We start from the raw sequence: 21,944 nt of genomic DNA, 5'->3' as shown, positions 1-21,944 counted from the left end.
ATCAGCCATCCTTTTTTCCCACAAATCCTTTCTTTTTTGGCGAATCGCTTTACGTAAACGGCTCATAACACCCAAATAATAGTTCTTATTAGCTGTAAAACCTTCTGGCGAAATGGGTACCATACAAACACGATTGTAATCCATAAAAACCGTGTGCTTCGCTTTCTTTTTCAACTAAGACCGACGTAGTTTTATGGACTTGGTTCATTCGTATTTCTCTGAACTTCGTACAGATCTCTTTATTCGCTAACTGGAGTTTGAGTGTCGTGCTAGGGCAACCTTTTCAAGCAGGCAGGATTGGAATGAGCGAAAAATCTGCACCGAAGCTGTACCTCACTGACGGCTCAAAGATGGAATCAGAAGTCGGAGCAAGGGTTTTCTGTAAATCAGTCAGTGTTTATTTTCTTTCTATTTCTGAATACTGCTAGTGTTTTTCAGGCAAAAGTCCTTGTGATCCTGCACGCATGCAAAATGTTGAGGGAACAAGGAAGTGAGGGAGATATTAAGATTTTTTCCGATAGTCAAGCCGCGATCAAAGCTCTGACGATGCCATGGTGCAGATCCAAACTAAAGACATAGGAACATAGAGGGAAAAGAAATTGCTCATTAGCGAGCCAAGAATTGTTCAATATTGGTCTCAGAGACCTTATACCCGGTCATTGGCATCCCCCTGACTGTTGTTAAACGGGAATTGTACAACTTATTTCTCAGAAAAGGGCAAATGAGATGGAACTCCATTTCTTCTTCAACAGACCGAGGATTCAGAAAGTCTTGAAAACTCCACGCTATTCAATTTACCAGTCGTGGACGATCAGCACACACGCGGAAAAGCTAGTTTTACCATTTAACCTCAATTGCAGAAGCTGTGGGGATCTTTCAGAGAAGGAGAATGTTGAGCACTTTATCTGTAAATGTTCGGGATTGGCAGCTGGACGACAGCTCTAGCTGGTTGTAGATATATGCCAGTTAGAGGTCTCGTAATGGTTTCAAAACGGCGTTTTAGTGCTACTTGGGGACCGCCAGACTGTTTCTTCAACCCCTTCACCTACCTACCTCATTCGGAGCACTCGACTCACCCGCCTGATGTCTGAATTGCGTGTCGTACTCATAAACCTACGTCTCGTCTCCTCGTGTTTGATGAATGTTGAGTCACTTGATGAATGTTCGGTCTTGGGAATTATGTCTTTGACGATATCAATGCGGTCCCTTTTTTGCATGAAATTCAGGTCCTTTGAGGCTAATTTTGCAAAAGGTTTCAGAAAACAATGTTCAAATGCTTTGCCAGTTCTCTGATGGTTAATTTGCGGTTGTTGATCAAATTTTCTTTTACTTTATTGATGTTTACATCAGTTTTCGATGTCGATGACCTACCGCAGTGTTCGTCATCCGCGATAGGTTCACGGTCTTCTTCGAAGCATTCATGCTACTCGTGAACAGATGTAGGCTGTTTTCTTTAGAGTATTATTACCGAAACAATTTCCCAACATTACTAGATTTATATTTAAGATTAGGTTTCTAGAGTTAGATTGACTTAAGACGGCGTAACTTTTGTAAATGTCAAACACAACTCAAATCAGTCGCCTTTGCGTCACCTGGTGGTTGTTCTGGGCACTTTTTGACCAAGGTGTCATACATACTTATACAGCTGTAAATGTTACTTTTGTGTGCTATGGTAGCCACCAGTCGTTAGTCATGGTCCTGCAGATGACCTCAGGCCATATTTGTATGGTTGGTGGCGAGGTGAAATTAATCTGTGAAAATATTCGCAGTTTATTAATTATGAATCATGTGCACATTTCCAATCAATTGAACGTTTAAGCATTTGCTGCACTTGCATTTACGCTTGTTGACCACACATACATGACCTCACATACATCCCTATACACGCGCATTTATCATCCCACATTTCTCTCCACAAGTATCAGCAAATAATGCTTATGTGGATTTTTGTTGGCTTCACTTTTTTTTGGCAGTTTTATAACTTTTGCTTTGATTATTGGCATAACCGCAGAACATAAAAAACGTATTTACGCTTTGTCGTTGCAGATTTGGTTGATTTTGTAGGGATCTGCTTTGGTGGCCATTAAAGTTTGTGATCCCAGATTTATGGGCTTTGCGCACATTGTCATTTCTAACTACTTTGGTATGCAATTTAATATGCGGAAACAAGGATAAATTTATGTACGTTGGAAATTAATAGACTGCCAAAAGATGGATATAAGGTTTTTTACAAAATGAATGCGCTTATAGATGAATTTACATGTAAATGAATGGATTGTTTTAATCACACGAAAACTTTGGTGCTAAAAATAAAAGAAGGTACCGCGCAAACGAGTATATGATAATAGCAAGAGTTCTGGCGAACAACTGAGTAGGTACTACCTAACCTGGCTGATCTGTAAAAAGATCTCACTTATACATTTAGGGCCAATTGTGTTGCCAGTGCTATGGATCTGGCGTCGAATCTATTTCTTTTATGTAATTCTTAATGTACGTCTCCGCGGGTTTTAAAAAGCCGTTCAGTTCTTTGTCCACAAAAATATGCTGATCCTAGGCACGTTTGTCGAGTCCTAGAAAGAACAGGGCAGTGGCAAAGTATGTGTTCTAAAGTACCCCTATGTTAGGTTAGGCTGAAACGGTTGTCCTGTGAGACACACTCAGGCTCATAGTCCAATGTGATACCGGAACAAGCTCCCCAGTACCTATCTCATCCCCAGATGTTCGGAGTATATACCTCCGCCCACCGTGCCCTCGAGCTTTGAGCCATCTGTATATACATGGATGGACTCGCCCTGTCCTATATCGTCCCGTTCGCACTCTTCCCTTGAAGGAGGGTTGTAAACGCTGTAATGGCAAGTGTAGGCGGGAGTGCATAGCCCACCAGTCTGGGAAGCCCCATAGTGCCAGCCAGGATTTTACCGTGACCATAATCCGTGTTTCACTACTTACTTAGAGTGTTCAGCCCTCTTGCCGCAGTGCGTGCGTTATATATATGTATATTGCCTGCAGATCTACCGGAAGGAAGTTTAATGTATGCGACATAATGCTTTCGATGGTGTGGTTGACATCGCACCGGTTATCAGAACAAATGCTAGTCTTTGAACATTGTTAAGTTTTTTGATGTTCACACCCTTCTCAAGAGCATTCCATCATATAACAATACCATAGTAGAGAATTGGCCTAATCAGCGCTGTGTAGAGCCGATGTATCATTCTGGGTTCCAATCCGCATTTCTTCCCAATTAGCCTTCCGCACGGCCATTACTTTGCGTGCTCTGTCTGCGATTGCGAGCTCCCAATTGAACTTCCAATCTAGTAAAAGTCCCAGATATTTTGCCCTTTCTGTTGCTCTAAGTGGTTTCCCTCCTAGGAATATTCGTTTGAGAGCCCTAGCTTCATTGCATGTGTCACACGCATTGCTCTGGACTAATACCATTTTGGCTGCGTGATGTGGGATGAGACTGTGTTCTGTGTTCTACTCCAACCAATATTTTGCACTTTTTCCTGGACAGTAATAAAATAAAGTATACAGTTTTCGTATCTCAAGCCCCTAGCATAATTTTGGCAGTTTTGTACGAGCTTAAGTGTTCCCATATCGACTGCGTTTCCAGCGTTAGTTCCTTATTTAGTTCCGTTTTCAGAAAGGAGAGTGATAGGTATATCTCAGACGTGCTCAGTCTCGGTAAGCGAATACCCGCCTTAGCGTGTTCATCGGCTCTCTCATTTCCTTCTATTCATTTGTGTCCTGGTATCCAGTAAATGGTTGAAAAACTTCCTTAAACGATATGAACTGTCTCTAAGGTGATCAACCAAATTGTTTAAGCTAGAAGAGATTGAAGTTGTTAAGCGTGCACTTGCGTTTAAGCTTTTTGTCGATCGATTTTTCGAAATACCAACTCCCAACATGATTGCTATGTATGAGACCGCGGTATTCCTAGGCCAAGGAGCTCAAACGACAGTTCACCACAAGGCTTCTTCGTCAATTTACGTTCTTTCTACCGGTTACGATAGTGCACGTGTTACCTGTATTCTGGCGATTCGTCTAGATGGCAAGAAGGTATCGTCATTTTTAATCACTTAAGGTAAAAAACCCCATTCTCAACGTGTTTTAGAAATTTCTGTGATTGAAAGGGGAAAAGCCTGGTGCATCCAAACAGTTATAAGAAAGTGGGTTGATTTTATGCTCTCACCACTGTGAGGGGTCAGAATAGAGGTTTACTAGTTTGGGTTTCAGCCAGTACTCACCGCGCTAAATACATGAAAAACTTTCTTGCTGAGAGGAAGATTGATCAAATAAAGGTTCCAGCAGGAATGACTGGTTACCTCCAGACACTTGATGCCGCCAGCAGTGTGTGCTAGTCGATTCTAACATAACCTAAACGTCATAAACCAAGCTTAGACAGTGCTTCGACACATTAGTGATTTTTTTTTGGTACCATATACTTTTGGTTTTGTGAAAATGTCTGATTTTGTGCCAAATAATCGTCATTTGCGGAAAGTGTTGATTTTCCTCTTTCATTCGAAAAAAAACGGCGGCTGAAGCGCATCGAGAGCTGCTTTAAGTGAAAGAACGAGCTGAGATTGGTTCCGTCGCTTCAAAGACGGTGACTTTAATGTTGACGACCGTCCGCGTGAAGGAAGGCCAAATACCTTCGAAGACGCTGAATTAGAGGCATTGCTCAATGAGAAGAGCTTGCTTCAGTCTTAGGAGTTACCCGCCAATCCGTTTCCAAGCGATTGCATGCTTTGGCAATGATTCAGAAATAGGGGACTTGGGTTCCTTATGAGTTAAAACCAAGTAATGTTGAACGTAGTTTTTTCGCCTGTGAACAACTGCTCCAGCGGCAAAAAAGCTGCGCTGGTGGTTAAGGTAGTAGTCTGGTCAAATACTCATTTTTTATAGATATCTTTTAGGAATGTTTTTTTATGTATGTATGTTATAATCACATCAAATAGTATACAAAAACAATGTTTTTTTACATAATTTTTTGTAGTAGTTGGCACCAAAGTAAGCGTCTTAAAAAAGATAGGTGGCTTGTCAACAGGATTTTGGCTCCTCAGGACATCTGAAACAAAAAAGTTAAACTGATTGTTATGCTGTAGGCTTGTCATTTTGGCAGGTGCTAGAACGGGAAAATTGAAAAATAATAAAATGACAAACTTTTGAAAAAAAGGTTTGTGTTTCGGGTGGAAATCAGACTGTAGTATGGAAAGTTAGGACTGGAAAGAAACGAAAGTAGCACCTGTCAGAACTACTGATGTGTGAAATAACTGATGAAAATTTCAGATCAATCGGTTAAATAGAATTTGCTGTAGGTCGTTGATAGACCAGAAAAACGTTGTTTTTAGAAAAACGCGTTTAAAATTTTCGAATAGATTTTTTTGACAAAATTCGTACTTACATTACTCGTCTATGCCTGGTGCGTATATTAATCCTTTATTTTTGTTTTCGTAGGCATCATTTTCAGCAAGTTTTGCTGCTCTAAGACTTGACCTGGCCGCTTTGGAAGCCTTAGCTGCGACTTTATCCGCCTTTGATACCCGAGCGGCATTGTATTTCCTAGCGTAGCTAGCAGCGTGCGAACCGATTGTGACTACCATAGTGCCCATAACTTTCAAAATAGGATGAAATCCTTCATAGAAAGTGAATGAAGGGTCCTTCTTTTGTTCTGACATCCGCACTTGCCGTGCGGCTAATAAAACGCATCTACGTCGTGCTCTTCAATATGCGCTATAACTTTACTGATATTTTGAATTTTAGTGCAAAATTTTCACATTATATTTCCAACATATAAGGTTGTCAAAAAAGTCTTGCGGTATTTCCGCAAGCTTGTCTTTGCAAGCGCGTAGTTCTAGTTGTATTCGTCGCATTGGTTCACGCTAGAGCTTTTTGGAAAGCTCTTTTCACGTGCTAACACGTGTTTGATTAATTGTTGTTTGCTTCTAGTCGTTCGTGAGTTATAGCGTCGCAAACAAGGAGCAAAATAAAGAGAAAATACGGCATATTTTACAGTACTACTACGATAAAAGCAAAAATGCATCTCATGCTGCCAATAAAATTTGTGCAGTTTATGGACCCGATACAGTTTCCATTTCCACCGCACAACGATGGTTTCAACGTTTTCGTTCTGGTGCAGAGGTGATCGAAGATGCGCCACGGTCCGGAAGGCCTGTCGTCGAAAATTGCGATAAAATCGCTGAACTGATCGAAAGAGACCGGCATAGTAGCAGCCGTAGCATCGGCCAAGAGCTGGGCATGAGTCATCAAACCGTTATAAACCATTTGAAGAAGCTTGGATTCAAAAAGAAGCTCGAGGTATGAGTGCCGAACGACTTGACGCAAAAAAACATTTTTGCCCGTATGGATGCATGCGAATCGCTTCTGAATCGCAACAAAATCAACCCGTTTTTGAAGCGGATGGTGACTGGCGATGAAAAGTAGGTCACTTACGACAACGTGAAGCGCTAACGGTCATGGTCGAAAAGCGGCGAAGCTGCCCAGAGGGTGGCCAAGCCTGGATTGACGGCCAGGAATTTTCTTCTGTGTGTTTGGTGGGATTGGCAGGGAATCATCCACTATGAGCTGCTCCCCTATGGCCAAACGCTCAATTCGGACCTGTACTGCAAACAACTGGACCGCTTGAATGCAGTACTCATGCAGAAGAGGCCATCTTTGATCAACAGAGGCCGAATTGTCTTCCATCAGGACAACGCCAGGCCACACAAATCTTTGGTGACGCGCCAGAAGCTCCGGGAGCTCGGATGGGAGGTTCTTTTGCATCCACCGTATAGTCCGGATCTCGCACCAAGTGATTACCACCTATTTCTGTCCATGGCGAACGAGCTTGGTAGTCGGAAGTTGTCCACAAGAGAGTCCTGTGAAAATTGGCTCTCCGAGTTTTTTGACAATAGGGAAGCGAGCTTTTGTAAGAGGGGCATTATGAAGTTGGCATCTCGTTGGGAACTCGTCATCGAACAAAACGGCGCATATTTGACTTAAATCGCATTATTATAACCAATTTTATGAACAATTGAAAATTCAATAAAAATACCGCAAGACTTTTTTGACAACCTTATATTTTACTTTTAAAATAAAAAACAAAAATATTTTTTTTTAATTTTTAACCAGACTACCTTGACAGAGGCTGTGAAACGTTCGAAGATTTTGATGTCGTTTACCGATGGCATAAACAAATTTTTTGTATTATTTAGGAATATACGTATCTAAGTTGATTTTTATGCTATTATATGTATGTGTGTATGTTTTTTGTTTTTGTTTTTATGTATGCATATATTTATATGGCATTTCCTTATCCAACATATCTATATATTTTTGTTTTTTTTTTCTGTGCACGCACTTAATTACAAACCATTCTCTACTCCAGCCAAGGTCGGGCTAGCAAAATTTACTTTAATTGTTCTATATTACGTCTTTTCTTTGTTATTACATTTGCTAACCTTTTTGTTTTATTAAAATAAAAATTACGTCATGTAAAGACACTTAGAAAGCTGAAGATGCTAATCCCAACGCCTTGCTTTTCTGCTAACTTATTTTCTTGTTAATAACCAGAGCTCCATGTAAACGAATTTTCTGTCCGAATTTGTTCCAAAAACTACATAAAAATGTTCTTGGATCTTGAATACTCGTGTGTGGATGAGCTCAGAGCTGATGGTTGCCGATGGCATGATTCGGCGATTTTTTTACTTGCCTATTCGTTGAATTTGGGGTTGTTGGCCACCTCTCTGCTAACATCATTTACGTCAGCAACTAAATATTCATATGTTTTTACATCATTTAATTATTTTATTGTAGTAAAATACGTATCGATCAGTGGAATAGCGTAAAGGGGCATGAAGTGAATAGTGGCCAATTACAGCGCTTTGCGGTCGAAATCAATTGAGGCATCGCACTTACCTATTTACATGTGTATGTGTGTGTGTGTGTGTTCCACTTGGAAACGTGCTTAGAAGAATTGTGGTTACATATTAATGATTCTATTAAATTTTGACAAGTACCCGAGACAACAACAATCTGCAAATATTCGTGAAGGTGGAAAAGATGGATTGAACTTGTGAATGAAGAGAAACAAGTACAAAAAAAACGTGATGCGCTATTTATAATTTATTGGCTACAAAGTACGAACATTTAACAATTTCGGCCACTTGATGTACACTTGAAGCTGTTACCATTTTTAGCGCTCCCATTTGCTTGTGTGCAATTAAGTTAAATTGTGTTTTAACCAACATTTTGTTTGTGTTTTTTTGTAGCATAGCTCCATAAAAATTCGCATTCTCTTCACCAATACGCACGCGCTTTTTTGTTGTTTATGAATTTGCTTTTCACTTAGCGCGTTCTTTCTTCTTCTTCCTACTGTTGAAGTCAACTATAAATATTCTTGGCCATTGGGGTAATGCCATCATTGAATTTAGCATCTGCAAGTAGTTAAGTTCGAATCCACAACTTCTTTAAAAGCCGTCTTAAATTGAAAGTCTACTCATAAATAAAAGCATAAAATGGTAAGTAAAATGGCTTAGCATTGAGTTTACACCCAATTTGCATCCGATTATTTCTAAAAGAAGAATCCTCACTTCCATTTCCCAAGCTTCTAAGCAGTTACTAAAATATATTCCTTTACAGAAACTCTTTAGAGTCGCGCTCGTTGCGTGCTTTGTTGCATTTGCCATCGCGCAATCTGTACCTGAGCAAGGCGCCGAACCCTCGGCTGAGTACTTACCACCAGTCGACGATGAATCTGCTCCTCTTACCGAAGATGGCTATCGTTATAAAGCCGTGCGTCGCCTGAAGTACCGCCATCGTCGTGAGGTACCATCCGAGGAATATCTGCCCCCAGTAGTGGAGCCTTCCGCTGATTATATACCACCAGAGGGCCCTGAAACTCGTGTTGCCGACGATGGTTACCGCTACAAGACTGTGCGTCGTCTGAAAGTTCACCGAAAACGTCGTGAGGCTCCTTCTGTTGAATATTTGCCTCCAGTGACGGAGCCTTCTCCTGAATACATACCACCAGAGAGTGCTGAAACTCGTGTTGCCGATGATGGTTATCGTTACAAGACTGTACGCCGTCTTCGTTACCGTGCTCGTCATCGTCGTGATGTCTCTGAATTGCCTTCATTGCCATCTGGCGAATATTTGCCTCCAGTTGATGTTGAATTGGCTCCAGAATTGAAAACCGTTTTGGGCGATGATGGTTACCGTTACAAGACTGTGAGACGCCTAAAGTTCCGTCGTCATCGTCGAGAGACGGAGGCTGCTGATGAAGTTGACGCCCCTAACGGTGAATACCTGCCACCAAGTAACGATGTTGCTGAAGAGCCTGAGCCGAAAAGCGCTGAATTGGCTCAAGACGGCTACCGTTATAAGACCGTACGTCGCTTGAAATACCGTTATCGTCAATAGATTGGATCAATGTTAATATGATCGATACTGAACTTGGATGCTTGTTGCTATGGATTGAAATGAAGTCGTGACCGTGACCGTGCGAATCGACATTTTCTTTTTAAATATGAAATATGAATGAGTTCGCACTAAATGTGATCTTAATGTATTTTAATTTAGTTTGTTATGTTTAGTTTTAAAAATGCAAGAATAATAAAATTTATTCAATCAAAATTTACTGACTTACTATTAATATTTGAGAGTTAAGTGCCCGCAGTCGAGCTCAGGAGAGCAGCAAAACCAAGGACCAACAGCTAGAATTTTTATACCGTCGTAAAAACGCTAACTTTATTTTCCATCACTCAAAATCACTTATTATTAACTTAGTAAGGAAGTTATTAAAAAATAAAATTTGATGATTAGTTTTGCTGAAGTTGAATCGAAAAATGCGTCTTCAATTCTTCTTTGACCATTTCGTGACGTATTTATGCAGAACTTATATAGATTTAAGCTGAATGATTATTTTTATGACTTTGCGGACCACACATTTTTGGGTTTTTTGGTGTAGCCAACTGCATGGCATTTGATTGTTCGGTGTTGCAATCAAAAATATTACGGGATCTGATGCTATCCGTAGGACGATCATTTCGGAAGGTGGAAGGAAGTTAATGAAATTTTGTAACCGGGTATGAGCTTCTAAAGCCTGCAGTAAGAAAATGCGTTGAACAGTGGTTTAAATTTGTAATTCATTATTGTTGTTTGCAAACCATTTATTTTTGTTTGTTTTTGTGGTGAAATTTCCAATCCTTGATCTGCTAGTGAATCGGATCAGGATTAAGGCTTCTTGCTTTTATATGCTCGAGCAAAGCATGCTAGTAAGCTCTGTCCCATGCGCCTTATTCTTCAGACTTAACTTCGTCTGATTACCATTTGTTTTTACCAATACTTACAAAACAACATTTCATTTCTTATAAAAATATACAATAAAAAAATAAATGGTTCGATTACTATATTAGTTTGGCGGGAAAGATGAAACTGATTTTATGTGAGCCCGCATCCGGTTTGTTAAATAACGCTAGGAAATTTGCGTGGAAAGCAACAACACAAAACATCCCTCTTGAGTTGATACAAATGCTTTGAGGTTAAGGCGCCCAACTATATGGTATGCGACCTGATTAGTAGTGTTGTAAAGTAAAAAAAGATGATTTGCGAATGGGGCACTGGAAAGTACTTGAGAAATTCCAGCTAAAAGCCAAACCGTGAAGTGACATCTATACTAGGTGACAGCAGTATAATACCAAATATGTTTTTTTCCTGTGATCTGCTTTTTCGTTTTTTCTTCGCTTGTTTGTTTACATTTTGATTCAAATTTTGACACTCAAACCAACAAATTGTGAAAGCAAAACATGTGAAAAACACTTGCAACTTTGGATTTCGTAGTACTGCTATTACCTTGTAGAGATTCGACTTGAATAAAACGAATCATCCAATTGTTAACCGACAAAATATAACCGATTTTCGGAGTTCTTTTTGCAGATTTTTCGGATATATATAACGGGTGATTTTTTAGCTTTATCTTTTCAAACAGTTGGTTTATAAAGCTGACGCACGTTTCGTGTTTTGTTTCACTGTCAAACATCTTCAGTTTAGTCTATAATTTAACATTGAATCGTCTTACAAACGACCAACCCTTGCAAATCATTGAATTTTATTATTAAAATGCGTGTTCTGTTAAGAAAGTTTAAGATCCACTTTTTTATCGAAAAATTGTGTTCAGCGACGAAACTCATTTTTTGATCAATGGGTACGTAAATAAGCAGAATATTCGATTTAAAAATGAAGATCAGCCAGAAGAATTACAAGAGCTACCAAGAAAGGTCACAGTTTGGTGCGGTTTATGGGCTGGAGGTATCATTGGACCGTACTTCTTCAAAGATGCTGCGAATCGTAACGTAACTGTGAATGGTGAGCGCTACCGTGAATTGATATCCAACTTTTTTTTGCCAAAAATGCAAGAGTTTGGACTTGCATGACATGTGGTTTCAGCAAGACGGTACCACATGCCACACAGCACGCGTAACAATGGACTTGTTGAGAGGCGAGTTCGGTGAACATTTTATTTCACGTTCGGGACCTGTCAATTCGCCACCCAGATCGTGCGATATAACGCCTTTAGATTATTTTTTGTGGAGCTATGTTAAAGCTCATGTCTATTCAGACAAGCCTGCTTCGATTAAGGCATTGGAAGACAACATTAAAGCATTTATATGTGAGCTACCGGCCGAAACATTGGAAAGAGTATGCCAAAAGTGGACTAAGCGGATGGACCATTTGAAGCGCAGTCACGGTCAACACTTGCATGAAATAATCTTCAAAAATTAAATTATATGGACTATACCATCAATTTAAATAAAAATTTTATGCATTTTTCTGAATCTTACGTGTGTTTTTTTTAATCACTTTCCTATAGCTCGTAAAATATCACCCTTTATATATAATTGACGCGTACACCCTTTTTGGGTGTTTGGTTGAGCTCCTCCTCCTATTTGTGGTGTGCGTCTTGATGTTGTTCCACAAATGGAGGGACCTACAGTTTCAAGCTGACTCCGACCGGCAGATATTTTTTTATGAGGAGCTTTTCCATGGCAGAAATACACTCGGAGGTTTGCCATTGCCTGCCGAGGGGCGACCGCTATTAGAAAAAACTTTCTCTTTATTTTAATCTTCCACCAAGATTTGAACCTACGTTCTCTCTGAATTCCGAATGGTAGTCACGCACCAACCATTCGGCTACGGTAGCCGCCAAGGTAGGGTCGGATACAAATGCTAAAATTTCGAGAATTGTAAATTTTTTTCAACATAACGGCTTTTCAATTCTTTCCCGATGGTTCTCCATCCGATAAGGGCCATAGCAATAGGCGGATATTAAGAAAACGGAATTAAACTTCCTTATATGTAATATGTTTTTTTTTGCTAGTGAAAGTCCATTCACGATTGGTTTATGCGTTTCGAAGAAAAAAATGAACAACCGCTTTTAGGTTTTGGTTACTGTCGGATAACCACATCCCACCATGAAATGAGAAATGTTTTAAGATAATCACATTTCAAACATTATGATTCCGTAATGCTTCAGGTGACGGGAATCTGTCTTTGGCTAAATAGCTTTTAAAACGTAAGAAAAAAAGTGGGTCCAACAAACAAAAACGAAGAGGCCTAAATATCATAGCAGCTTTGGAAGTAGTAGCAGAGCAGCAGAAGCGAGAACAGTAGCGGTAGCTGGAGCACACATGCATAATTTCGCAAGCAGGGCTCCGGCCGACTCCAAGTTCCTTGCTACTACTCCAGCTGCAGAGAACGCTTCAACTTTTTTTTTATTATGAACTTTAAGCTGCTAGCAGTAACGAAACGTAGCTTGGAGTTGATCGCGCGTTCTGCGCTACCTGTTCTACTACTCATTCGTTCAAGTTCAGAGCAGTAGCGAGAGCAGAGCAGTGTTTTCGTTTATATTGCGAAGTAGATGAAAGCAAACATTACAATACTACTCACTCTATGCAATGAGTAGCGATATTACACGAAAGAAGATATATCCAACAATTTTTGTTTATTTTTCGCCAGGATTAATATAGATTTTTTATAGCACAGGTTGCGTAAACTTAATTCCATAGTAGAATAACTAAACTATTGTACTTTCTATTCAGAGGGGTCTACATGAACAAAATTGAAAAATGAACAAATTGTTTTCTTAACAGCTAAGTAGATATACCTACTTTCTTTCGTTTTATATCTACTTATACTTATACAGGCCATTGACTGGAATGCCCATCAGGATCTCGGTACAAACATTTTGGATGACCTCTACAGACGCAAAACGTTTTCCTTTCATGGCCAAACGCCATTTTCCGAATAGAGTAGTAGAAGTCACAGGGAATACGGTGAGTGATTGGTGGTTAAAATGCGATTTCTAGTCAAAAAATCAGTCACAAGAGTGGATCGATGAGATGGCGCATTATCTTGAAATAAGCGCCCGCTTCCTCCATTGCGGTATTCAGGGCGAATTCGACGAATGCGATGCAACAAACAAATGAGGATCGACTTGATTTGTGACTTCTCCAAATGCGATTTTTTCGGAGCCTTCCATTCGAAACTTTAGCTTCAGGTTCATGTTTCATCACCAGTTACAATGTTGTAAAGGAAGTTCTCGTCTTTTCTCGCTTCTTTGTTGAGGTCTGTCGAATATTGAATTCTAAGCAATTTTTGGTCCTGAACGTGCAAAGACCTTTCGTAAGCCCAAATGATCAGTTAAAATGCGATAAATCGATGTGTTGGAGATATTCAACTCCAATTCCATGAATTTCAACCATGATTTCGGTTCATTTTTGATAAATTTACGAATAATTTCGATGGAGTTTTCGTTGATTACTGATTTTGGGCGGCCCATAAGTTCATTGTCATTTATGTCCTCACCGCCATCTCTGAAACGTGTAAACAACTCATGAACTCTGGCACGAGATAGACAATCATCGCCGTAAACTTTTTTCATCAATTCAAATGTTTTGGTAAACGTTTTACCGATTTTAAAACAAAATTTGATATGAGCTCTTTGTTCGACGTGGCATCGTGGTACTAAATCTTCTTAGCTACAAATATTTATAATAATAAAGGATTTAATGAAGTAAAATTTATAAATTGAAGTAGGTATATATATCTAGAATCCTATCTTTTTTCCGAGTCATATTCACAGCCACTTAAGAACAGAAGTTGTTCCATTCTTTTCCCTAACAGATGGGTCCTGAATTTACTTACTAGCTTTCAGCATTGAAGAAGAAAGGTGTTTCTGTCGAGATAGCAGTTGCCATGACGCGTAAATACCTCCTTGCCTTTTGATATAATAACGATAGCAAGAATAACGAGGCAGAATTATATGCAGTATCGAAAGGAAACACCCATCCTGGTAGCAATAGCATCGCCATATAGAAATAGAATACCTATATGACCTGTAGCGAAGCAAAAGTATCACTCTAACTTTTTTGCTAAACTGGCGGATATAGTAGGTTTAAATATCAAACAGCTGGTGAACCCGTAGCTCGAAATCCATGAAACAGTGTTCCAGAAGAGGCCGATTCAGAGTTCAGAGCTGGAGCTAATGACTAACTATCATATCATATGCGGACAAGTCCTGACATAATGGGGAAGTTCCAACTGCTTCATAACTAAAGTAATGGATACTATCATCGACGTCATAGGTACAGAGCCTGGATACAGGTTTCTTTTGTGGTTGAGGCTATCATCTATATAGTGCCCCACATACCATTACGATGCCAATCGATATGCTTCTAACATTTTTATCCTCCCCTTCCTATAAAAAACAAGAAAAAGTACCTCGAAGTTGTCATCTTCCAATTTAAAGCACCTTCTTCCGCTTTCTACGTGTTTGATTCTTTTCCTTTTGTTTTTTCCTCTGCAAGGCATCACAATGGACGAATTTTGATTTTTTGTCCCAGTAGGGCTCTCGCGTGCGCATCCATTTATCCTAACCTAAGATCTAATAGTTGTATCTCAACCGCCCTAGTGCTGCCTGAAACTCCTCTCAACCCAATTTCAACGAAAATAGGTTACATTTTAATGAGTGCTGTTCTCCATACTGGATCCATGATTTTTAATTTTCTAATTCCAATATCTGATTTGAGTTTAGCAACTTTATAAGCAGCAATGGAGGCATCAAAGGTATCTGCCAACCATAAAAAATTGCTCCAGAAATCATTAGATGATTTCTCAAGGAAAGCAAGCAAGCCAAGCCGGAAAAAAGTATGCCTTAAACAATTAAATGAACAACAAATTTAACGTATTAAATCCGCTTAATGGTTTAAAAAAATAGTTGTATAAATATTAACAAATTACCACGCGCAGTAAGAATTCAGAATTAACAGTGGCTTCTTTTCAATATTCTATGGCAGAGTTTGTAGCAGTTCCACTTGAAAAACTTGATCCCAAATTGCTCTTATAAATTAATTTATTGAATTTGCGCAAATATTCCGCTCGTCATTAAATGTGGAGGCGCAAAAAATCTATACTATAATTTGTTAGTTTAGTTGCTGACGTCATTAAATAACTTGGCCACTTCAAATTGACTTAAGTGGCAACCACGCTTGATGTTCCTATTTCGTTGGTTTTCTTATGCTTGGTATTTATTTATGGGTGCGTATCGAATAAAATGTTTTTTTGTTGCTTTTCGGGGAATCGCTAAAAAACTATGTACAACAATTTCATATCCATACTTCGATTTATGTGATCTAATTTACTATAAATATAAATACTTCGCTAGCTGGGTTGTAGCATCATTGAGTTTAATATCTTCAAAGTGTAAAGTTCGAAATTGAAGTCAGTTGTAAGGAAACTTTTAGTAAAACTCATAAAATGGTATGTGTAAAAGGAACCAACGAATTCCAAAAAAAGCTGCGGCAAATAACTTCAAACTCTATGTGGTTTTCAATATGACTTAGCTTTGCGAATTAAATTTTTTGCTTGTATCTAAAGTTTTAACACAACTTTTAACCTCTCAACTCTTTTGCAGAAACTCCTTACCGTCGCACTGGCTTTGTGCCTTGTTTCCTTGACAATCGCTCAATCCATTCCTGCCGAGAGTGCCGAACCAGCCGTCGACTACTTACCGCCAGTCGATGAAAATTCTGCCCCTGTTGCTGAAGATGGCTATCGTTACAAAGCCGTGCGTCGTCTGAAGTACCGTAACCGTCGTGACGTACCGTCAGAAGAATATTTGCCTCCAGTGACGGAGCCTTCTCCTGAATATCTACCACCAGGGGGTGCTGAAACTCGTGTTGCCGATGATGGTTATCGTTACAAGACTGTACGCCGTCTTCGTTTCCGTGCTCGTCATCGTCGTGATGTGTCTGAGTTGCCTTCATTGCCATCTAACGAATATTTGCCTCCAGTTGATGTTGAACTGGCTCCAGAATTGAAAACCGTTTTGGGCGATGATGGTTACCGTTACAAGACTGTGAGACGCCTAAAGTTCCGTCGTCATCGTCGTGAAGCGGAAGCGGCTGAAGAGGCTGCTGTCGTTGATATCCCCAACAATGAATACCTGCCACCAAGTAACGATGTTGCTGAGGAACCAGAGCCGAAAAGCGTAGAATTGGCACAAGATGGTTATCGTTATAAGACCGTACGTCGCTTCAGATATCGTCATCGCCAGTAGATCGAACCCGGATTTTCAATGTAAATAACCGCAATTAGATAAATGAACAATGAATTTGAATAGCGATTGAAAGAAAAGTGATTTGGAGTGTTGCTGCTTCTATTGTTTCGCATTCGTGTATTAGATTGTAAACTACTTTTAATTTTAATAATACCTTTCAAGTATAATAAAATGAATTCAATGAAGAAATCCGTTTTATGTGCATCATTAATTCGCAAATCTTTGCCAATCCATTTTCTTATGAGTAATTAAGGCGGAATTGCAAAATAATCTGCGTTATTGCATTGTGCGCTTCAACAATCCTTGACCAGTTTCAAGCGCATTCAAACTTTGTATACGTACAACAACGTACATGGGAAATGGTTAGCAAATTTGCCAGCACAATAACACAGTTTTTGCTTTATGGCAGGATATGAATCAATAAGAAATGATTACCGAATTATTACACAAAGAGAAAAGTGTAAAATTGGCCAAAACTTCAGCTTCAATATTTCTTAGTTGGAAGAACAGCAAACTATTTACTCTTTCGCATAATTTGCTATGAGTAAAAGAGGGTTGCCAAATAACGAAAGAAAAAGGGTTTAGTGAAGGAGATAAAAGTTCATAAGTTGGGGTAAAAATGTAAAATATTTATCATTAGGTTTATAAACTACAAGGAATTAATGAATTTTCAATTAGAAGCATTAATTCAAACACTCGAGTAGTCGTATGCTCCGCCTCTGCGGTCTACACTTTGCTTTAGGAATGCATGCATCTGTGTTTCAAGCGGAGGTGTATGCTGTTCAAGAAGCGATGAACTTTGTTGTGGATGGATAAGCAGATCTATATGTGTCCGCAGCGACAGCCAAGCTGCGCTCATGGCCTTAGACAGCCCCCCAACCACTTCAAGGGTAGTCGAGTACTGTAAATCCAGGCTGAACTATGTCGGTAGACGTAATAGCCTGATGCTAACAGGGGTCCCTGGACACGTGGGTATCGTGGGTAACGAGATCTCTCACTCTTTGGCCAGAATGGGCTCGATCACAACTTTCTTGGCCCGCAGCCCGTTCTGCCACTCCCTTTTGCAGCCATCAAAGCCACGGTTAGCAAACGGGTTACCCTAACCCACAAGCGAGCTTGGCAGGCTGAGAGAGGCTGCAGATGGACTAAACTAATGTTACCTGTCATGTCCGACCGACTGTCGCAAATTATCCTGCCATTAAGCAGAAGCGACTGCAGACAGCTGGTTGGACTGATGACGGGCCACTTTCTGTGGGCGAAGCACATGGAAAAGGTAGGCATCTCAGACAGTGCACTCTGCCCAGCATGTGGAGAGGAGGATGAGGCGGCGGACCACTTTCTGTGCCAGCCTTCGCTCGTTTCAGGCTTGAGGTTTTTGGCACTGATGATTTCAAAAGCGACAACCTTGGCTTCTTGGCACTACAAGATCTACTCAGATTTCTTCGGAGGTCGAGTAGATTTAAAGAAAATTAAAAAGGGAATTCGAGTGCAGTACAATGGACTTAATTGTGTTTGAGTGCTATACTTGCTAGTCTGTCCCGGCAAAAAAAAAACTTTAAATTAGACTTAAAACTTTGAGTTGGGCCTATGCCGTTGTTTGATAAATCTTCATAAATTCCTAGAGTTCCAGTGTGGAACATAAGGCCAGAACGCGTTTCTTCCATTCTGGTCTTTTTTGCGCCAGCGTTCGAAATAATATTTGGCCCGAATATTTTGAGAATTTTTCGAAGCTTGTGCCAGCTAACGTCGCATTCCACGCTTCACAACGATAAAGTAGATTCGACTTTACACTGGAGTTATGTAAGAATTCGCAGTGAAATGTGTGATGCGTTCCGAGTTGCCTACAGAGAGCCAAATACCGCCACAGCTTTCTTTATTCGGCTTGTGACATCATCGGTCGAACCCCAGGGACCGATATAACGCTGTCTAAATTGCAGAAATATTGTACATCTTCTTTTGTTATCTCCATCTCCCGCCGCTCACTTGTATAGTAACTTTTAAGGAAGTAAATATCTACTCCGACAGCCAAGTGGCCATCAGGGTGCTGGGTTCGCGGCTGGTGCATTCGAAACTGGTTGTGGAATGCCTGACTTCAATTTCCATCGTATCTGAATTCTTCGATTGATGATTGGAAGCTCATCTGGGCACCTCGTCATAGCAACATAGCAGGAAATTGTGAGGCGGCTGACAGGGGATCTGTGAGGTAGTTTTCCCGCGAAATGAGAGAACTTGTATCCCGTTAAGAATTTGTATCCTCGAGGGGTGGGCTTCGCGTCAACTCAGCGAGCACTGGGCAAGTACACAAACTGGTAAGGTCGTGAAATCTTTCTGGCCACGTGTGGATCGGATTAGCTCGAGGGATCTTATGAGTATAACAAAATCTCAGCTCTCGTAGGTGCCCTTACAAGACATTGCTTGCGAGGTATGCAACCTCTGAGACTCTTTTTTGTTTCAGCTGTATGGATGATGAGGTGGAATCATCTCAGCACGTCTCCTTAGCTGTCCTGCTTTCGCGAAAGTAAGGTGTAAGTATCTTGGCTCTCATTCCTTTGCTACGCCTGCAGGTATAGCAAGTTTTGATATTAAGGATCTGATGAACTTCATCAGTCATCGCCCGGCCATCATCAACAAATACGCAACCCCTAGTCCCTCCCTTCTCTCTATAAGTTTTCTTTCCTTCTAATTTCCTTTGCAATGCTATCACAAAGGGGATGCAGAGGAGCGAGCTGTGTTATAAAAACCTGTTAGGTATACGGATGAATATTACAGAATTAGATCTGCTATTTTTGGGCCGAACATCAAATACCGCGCATCGATAGTAATGGACAGTTTTCAGTGTGCGAAGTAGCGATTGTTTTTTCGTAACTATATTTTAGCAAGTGTTGGGGTCAATCGCCACCGCCGCATTACATTGTAGATAGCACAATACGTGTTAAGGGTCTATCGCCCTCTCTGCATTGTATTTCGTCTGTACTATGACTATCCATTTTTGTTTCTTTTCATATGAAAGATGGAAGACGTATGGAAGGCAAAGAAAAAATTGAAGGCTTTGGCAATCCTACATATATTTTTTAAAAGTATTTTTAGCTCATAAAGAAGAAACGAAGGTCCAAGGCTTCATGCAAATTTACGATCACTGCAAATTTTTTTGCAAATCTTTACAATATGCCACAAAAAAACCCATACACACACATACATATCCATGGCTATTAGTTATGGCATTACTGTTACTGTTTGTGAGAAAACGTCAAATCAAATTTACGAAATTGCAGGCGAAAATAAATGTAAACAAAAGAACGACAATGAGTACACACACAAGTATAAGGAGGCGAAGTAGGCGAAGCAGAAGAATGGGCAAGCAGTGCAGAGTCAACAGAAATACGCAAAAATGATTGGAAAATATGGACACTAGCGCAGGAGGATGGGGGTGTGGGAAGATGCAAATTTTCAATCGAATTTTCTCTACATTTGCGCGAAATCGCGAAATCCAATTTCTTCCTTTCGGTCTCACAATGAGCGCTCCGAAGCGAAAACTTACGCTGTATGGGCACATTGGGCGGAAAGTTTAGGCTTCTCTACCATTGGCATTAGCTAGCCATTACGCTGATGCAGCGTAGCACCTATCTACGTACCCGTTGCTTCGTCGCGTTTTGCCACAGTCGTGGCGGTAAGGCAAAACTTTTGCAATATTATACGGAATTTATTTGCGCATACTTTGGAAGCGCACCGAGTGCGGTTAGAGCAGCGGTTGGCGTTGGTTAGCAGCTACTCAAGGATCGAAGAAGCCGGTCTAGGCCGCAGCAATGGCACTATAGTCGAATTATTGTATTGGCCAAATGTGGCTAAAGTAAATAAAATAAAAAATAGTCAAACAAAAGTGAACATAAATAAGAAGAAAAATGAGCAAGAAGAAAAGACTGCAGCCGCAGTCGTCTAGAAATAAGTTGAGCGCGTCTTTGTGAAGTAATAAAGTTTATGAGAATTTGTTAGTAATTTTTTGTAAAAGCCCACTTTAGCCGACTTTAAATTCCGCGAGTTTTTGAAGTTTGTAACAAAGAGCATTTACTCAAGAGCCCACTAATATACCCTAGTGACCGCGATAGTAAAACCATTTTAATTTAAAACGTAATTTGTAGATGTAAGTGCACTGATCGATGATGTTAGTGCGGTGCGCATTCTCTATGTCTCGGGTATTTAAATACATAGTTGACCTCTTCTTTCTCCAATTCGTCGTGTGCGTTTTGATCTTGTCTGTAAATCAAGGTTCTCACAGTCCTATGCCACCTTAAAATGTGAAATGATTTTTTATCAAAAGCATTTTCATGACAGAAAAGCGCTTAGAAGCTTATCACAGTCGGCCGAGGAACGGCCGCTTTTAGAAAAAAATCTTATTATACCTATAAATTTATGCTTTATCTCAAAAACTTCTTTTCTAATGGTTGGGCACGATAACCGCTTGAGAAATTTTGGCTGAGCTAAACAAAGCTAAACCAGTCGTTTCTTTCTCGCACTAACCGGCGCCAGTTGTGCACTCCAAGTCCAAGCAAAGTCCTTCTCCATCTGACATTTTCATTGCAGAGGAGGTCTTGCCCTTCCTCTGCTACCACCAGCTGGTATTGCATCGAATACTTTCAGAGCCGGACCGTTGGTTTCCATTCGGCTGACTTGACCTAGCTAGCAGATCAGCTTATAAAGTTAGTTTTGTACGTCGAGAGAGAATTTTACAACTCAATTTCCAACTTAGTCCAAAGTAGCACTTGTTGGCAAGAGAGATTCTACGTTAGATTTTAAGGCTGTCGATATTGGCCTTATAAAAAAGTGTGGCTGAGCGAATAAGTTCTGCGCCCTTATTGAAAAACCCTTTAGAAAACTAAATATGAGAGAAAATGCAATGTGGAGCTTTGTGGATCAAAAATACCAATGAGAATGGGAATAGTTTTTTCTCATGAAATTTATGATATAATATGTAGTAGTAGTAGTAGTAGCAGTATTAATTCTTTATTTATGATATTTATAAATATTGCATCTTACATTTCAATTTTGTATACAATAATTCATTTAAATATATACATAAATACATAAAGAAAGAAGTAATAAATAAATAAAATAAAAGCAATGTTGTCCGTCATAGCTCAAAAATTAATCAAAAATTTAACTGTGCAATAAGAAAATCTCTGTAGCGTAGGGCTGAGTATATAAAGCAAGTTAGTCTTTTCCAATTGTGGCCATTAGGTATCTATATCTATTAGTTCTGCTTCATTTAGCTTCGCTGCGTTTTATGTATCTTGTTCTGATCCCCTTCAAAACCGGACATCTTCCTGAGGAGTGCTGC

General features: G+C 39.9%; 1 protein-coding gene across 1 annotated transcript; it reads left to right on the top strand.

Annotated features, from left to right (window-relative positions):
• The first annotated feature begins 8,427 nt into the window (after positions 1–8,427).
• On the top strand, positions 8,428–16,612 carry LOC129242266 (uncharacterized). The gene is made up of 4 exons (XM_054878825.1): positions 8,428–8,516; positions 8,638–9,409; positions 9,965–10,029; positions 15,968–16,612. The coding sequence occupies exons 1-4, from the start codon at positions 8,514–8,516 to the stop codon at positions 16,610–16,612; spliced, it is 1,485 nt and encodes a 494-aa protein (XP_054734800.1). The 5' UTR covers positions 8,428–8,513.
• The last annotated feature ends 5,332 nt before the right edge of the window (positions 16,613–21,944 follow it).

The sequence above is a fragment of the Anastrepha obliqua genome, chromosome 3 (genome assembly GCF_027943255.1).
Source record: "Anastrepha obliqua isolate idAnaObli1 chromosome 3, idAnaObli1_1.0, whole genome shotgun sequence".
NCBI classification, from domain to species: domain Eukaryota; kingdom Metazoa; phylum Arthropoda; class Insecta; order Diptera; family Tephritidae; genus Anastrepha; species Anastrepha obliqua.
Note: the sequence above shows the minus strand (reverse complement) of the source record. Positions and strands in the feature narration are given on the sequence as shown.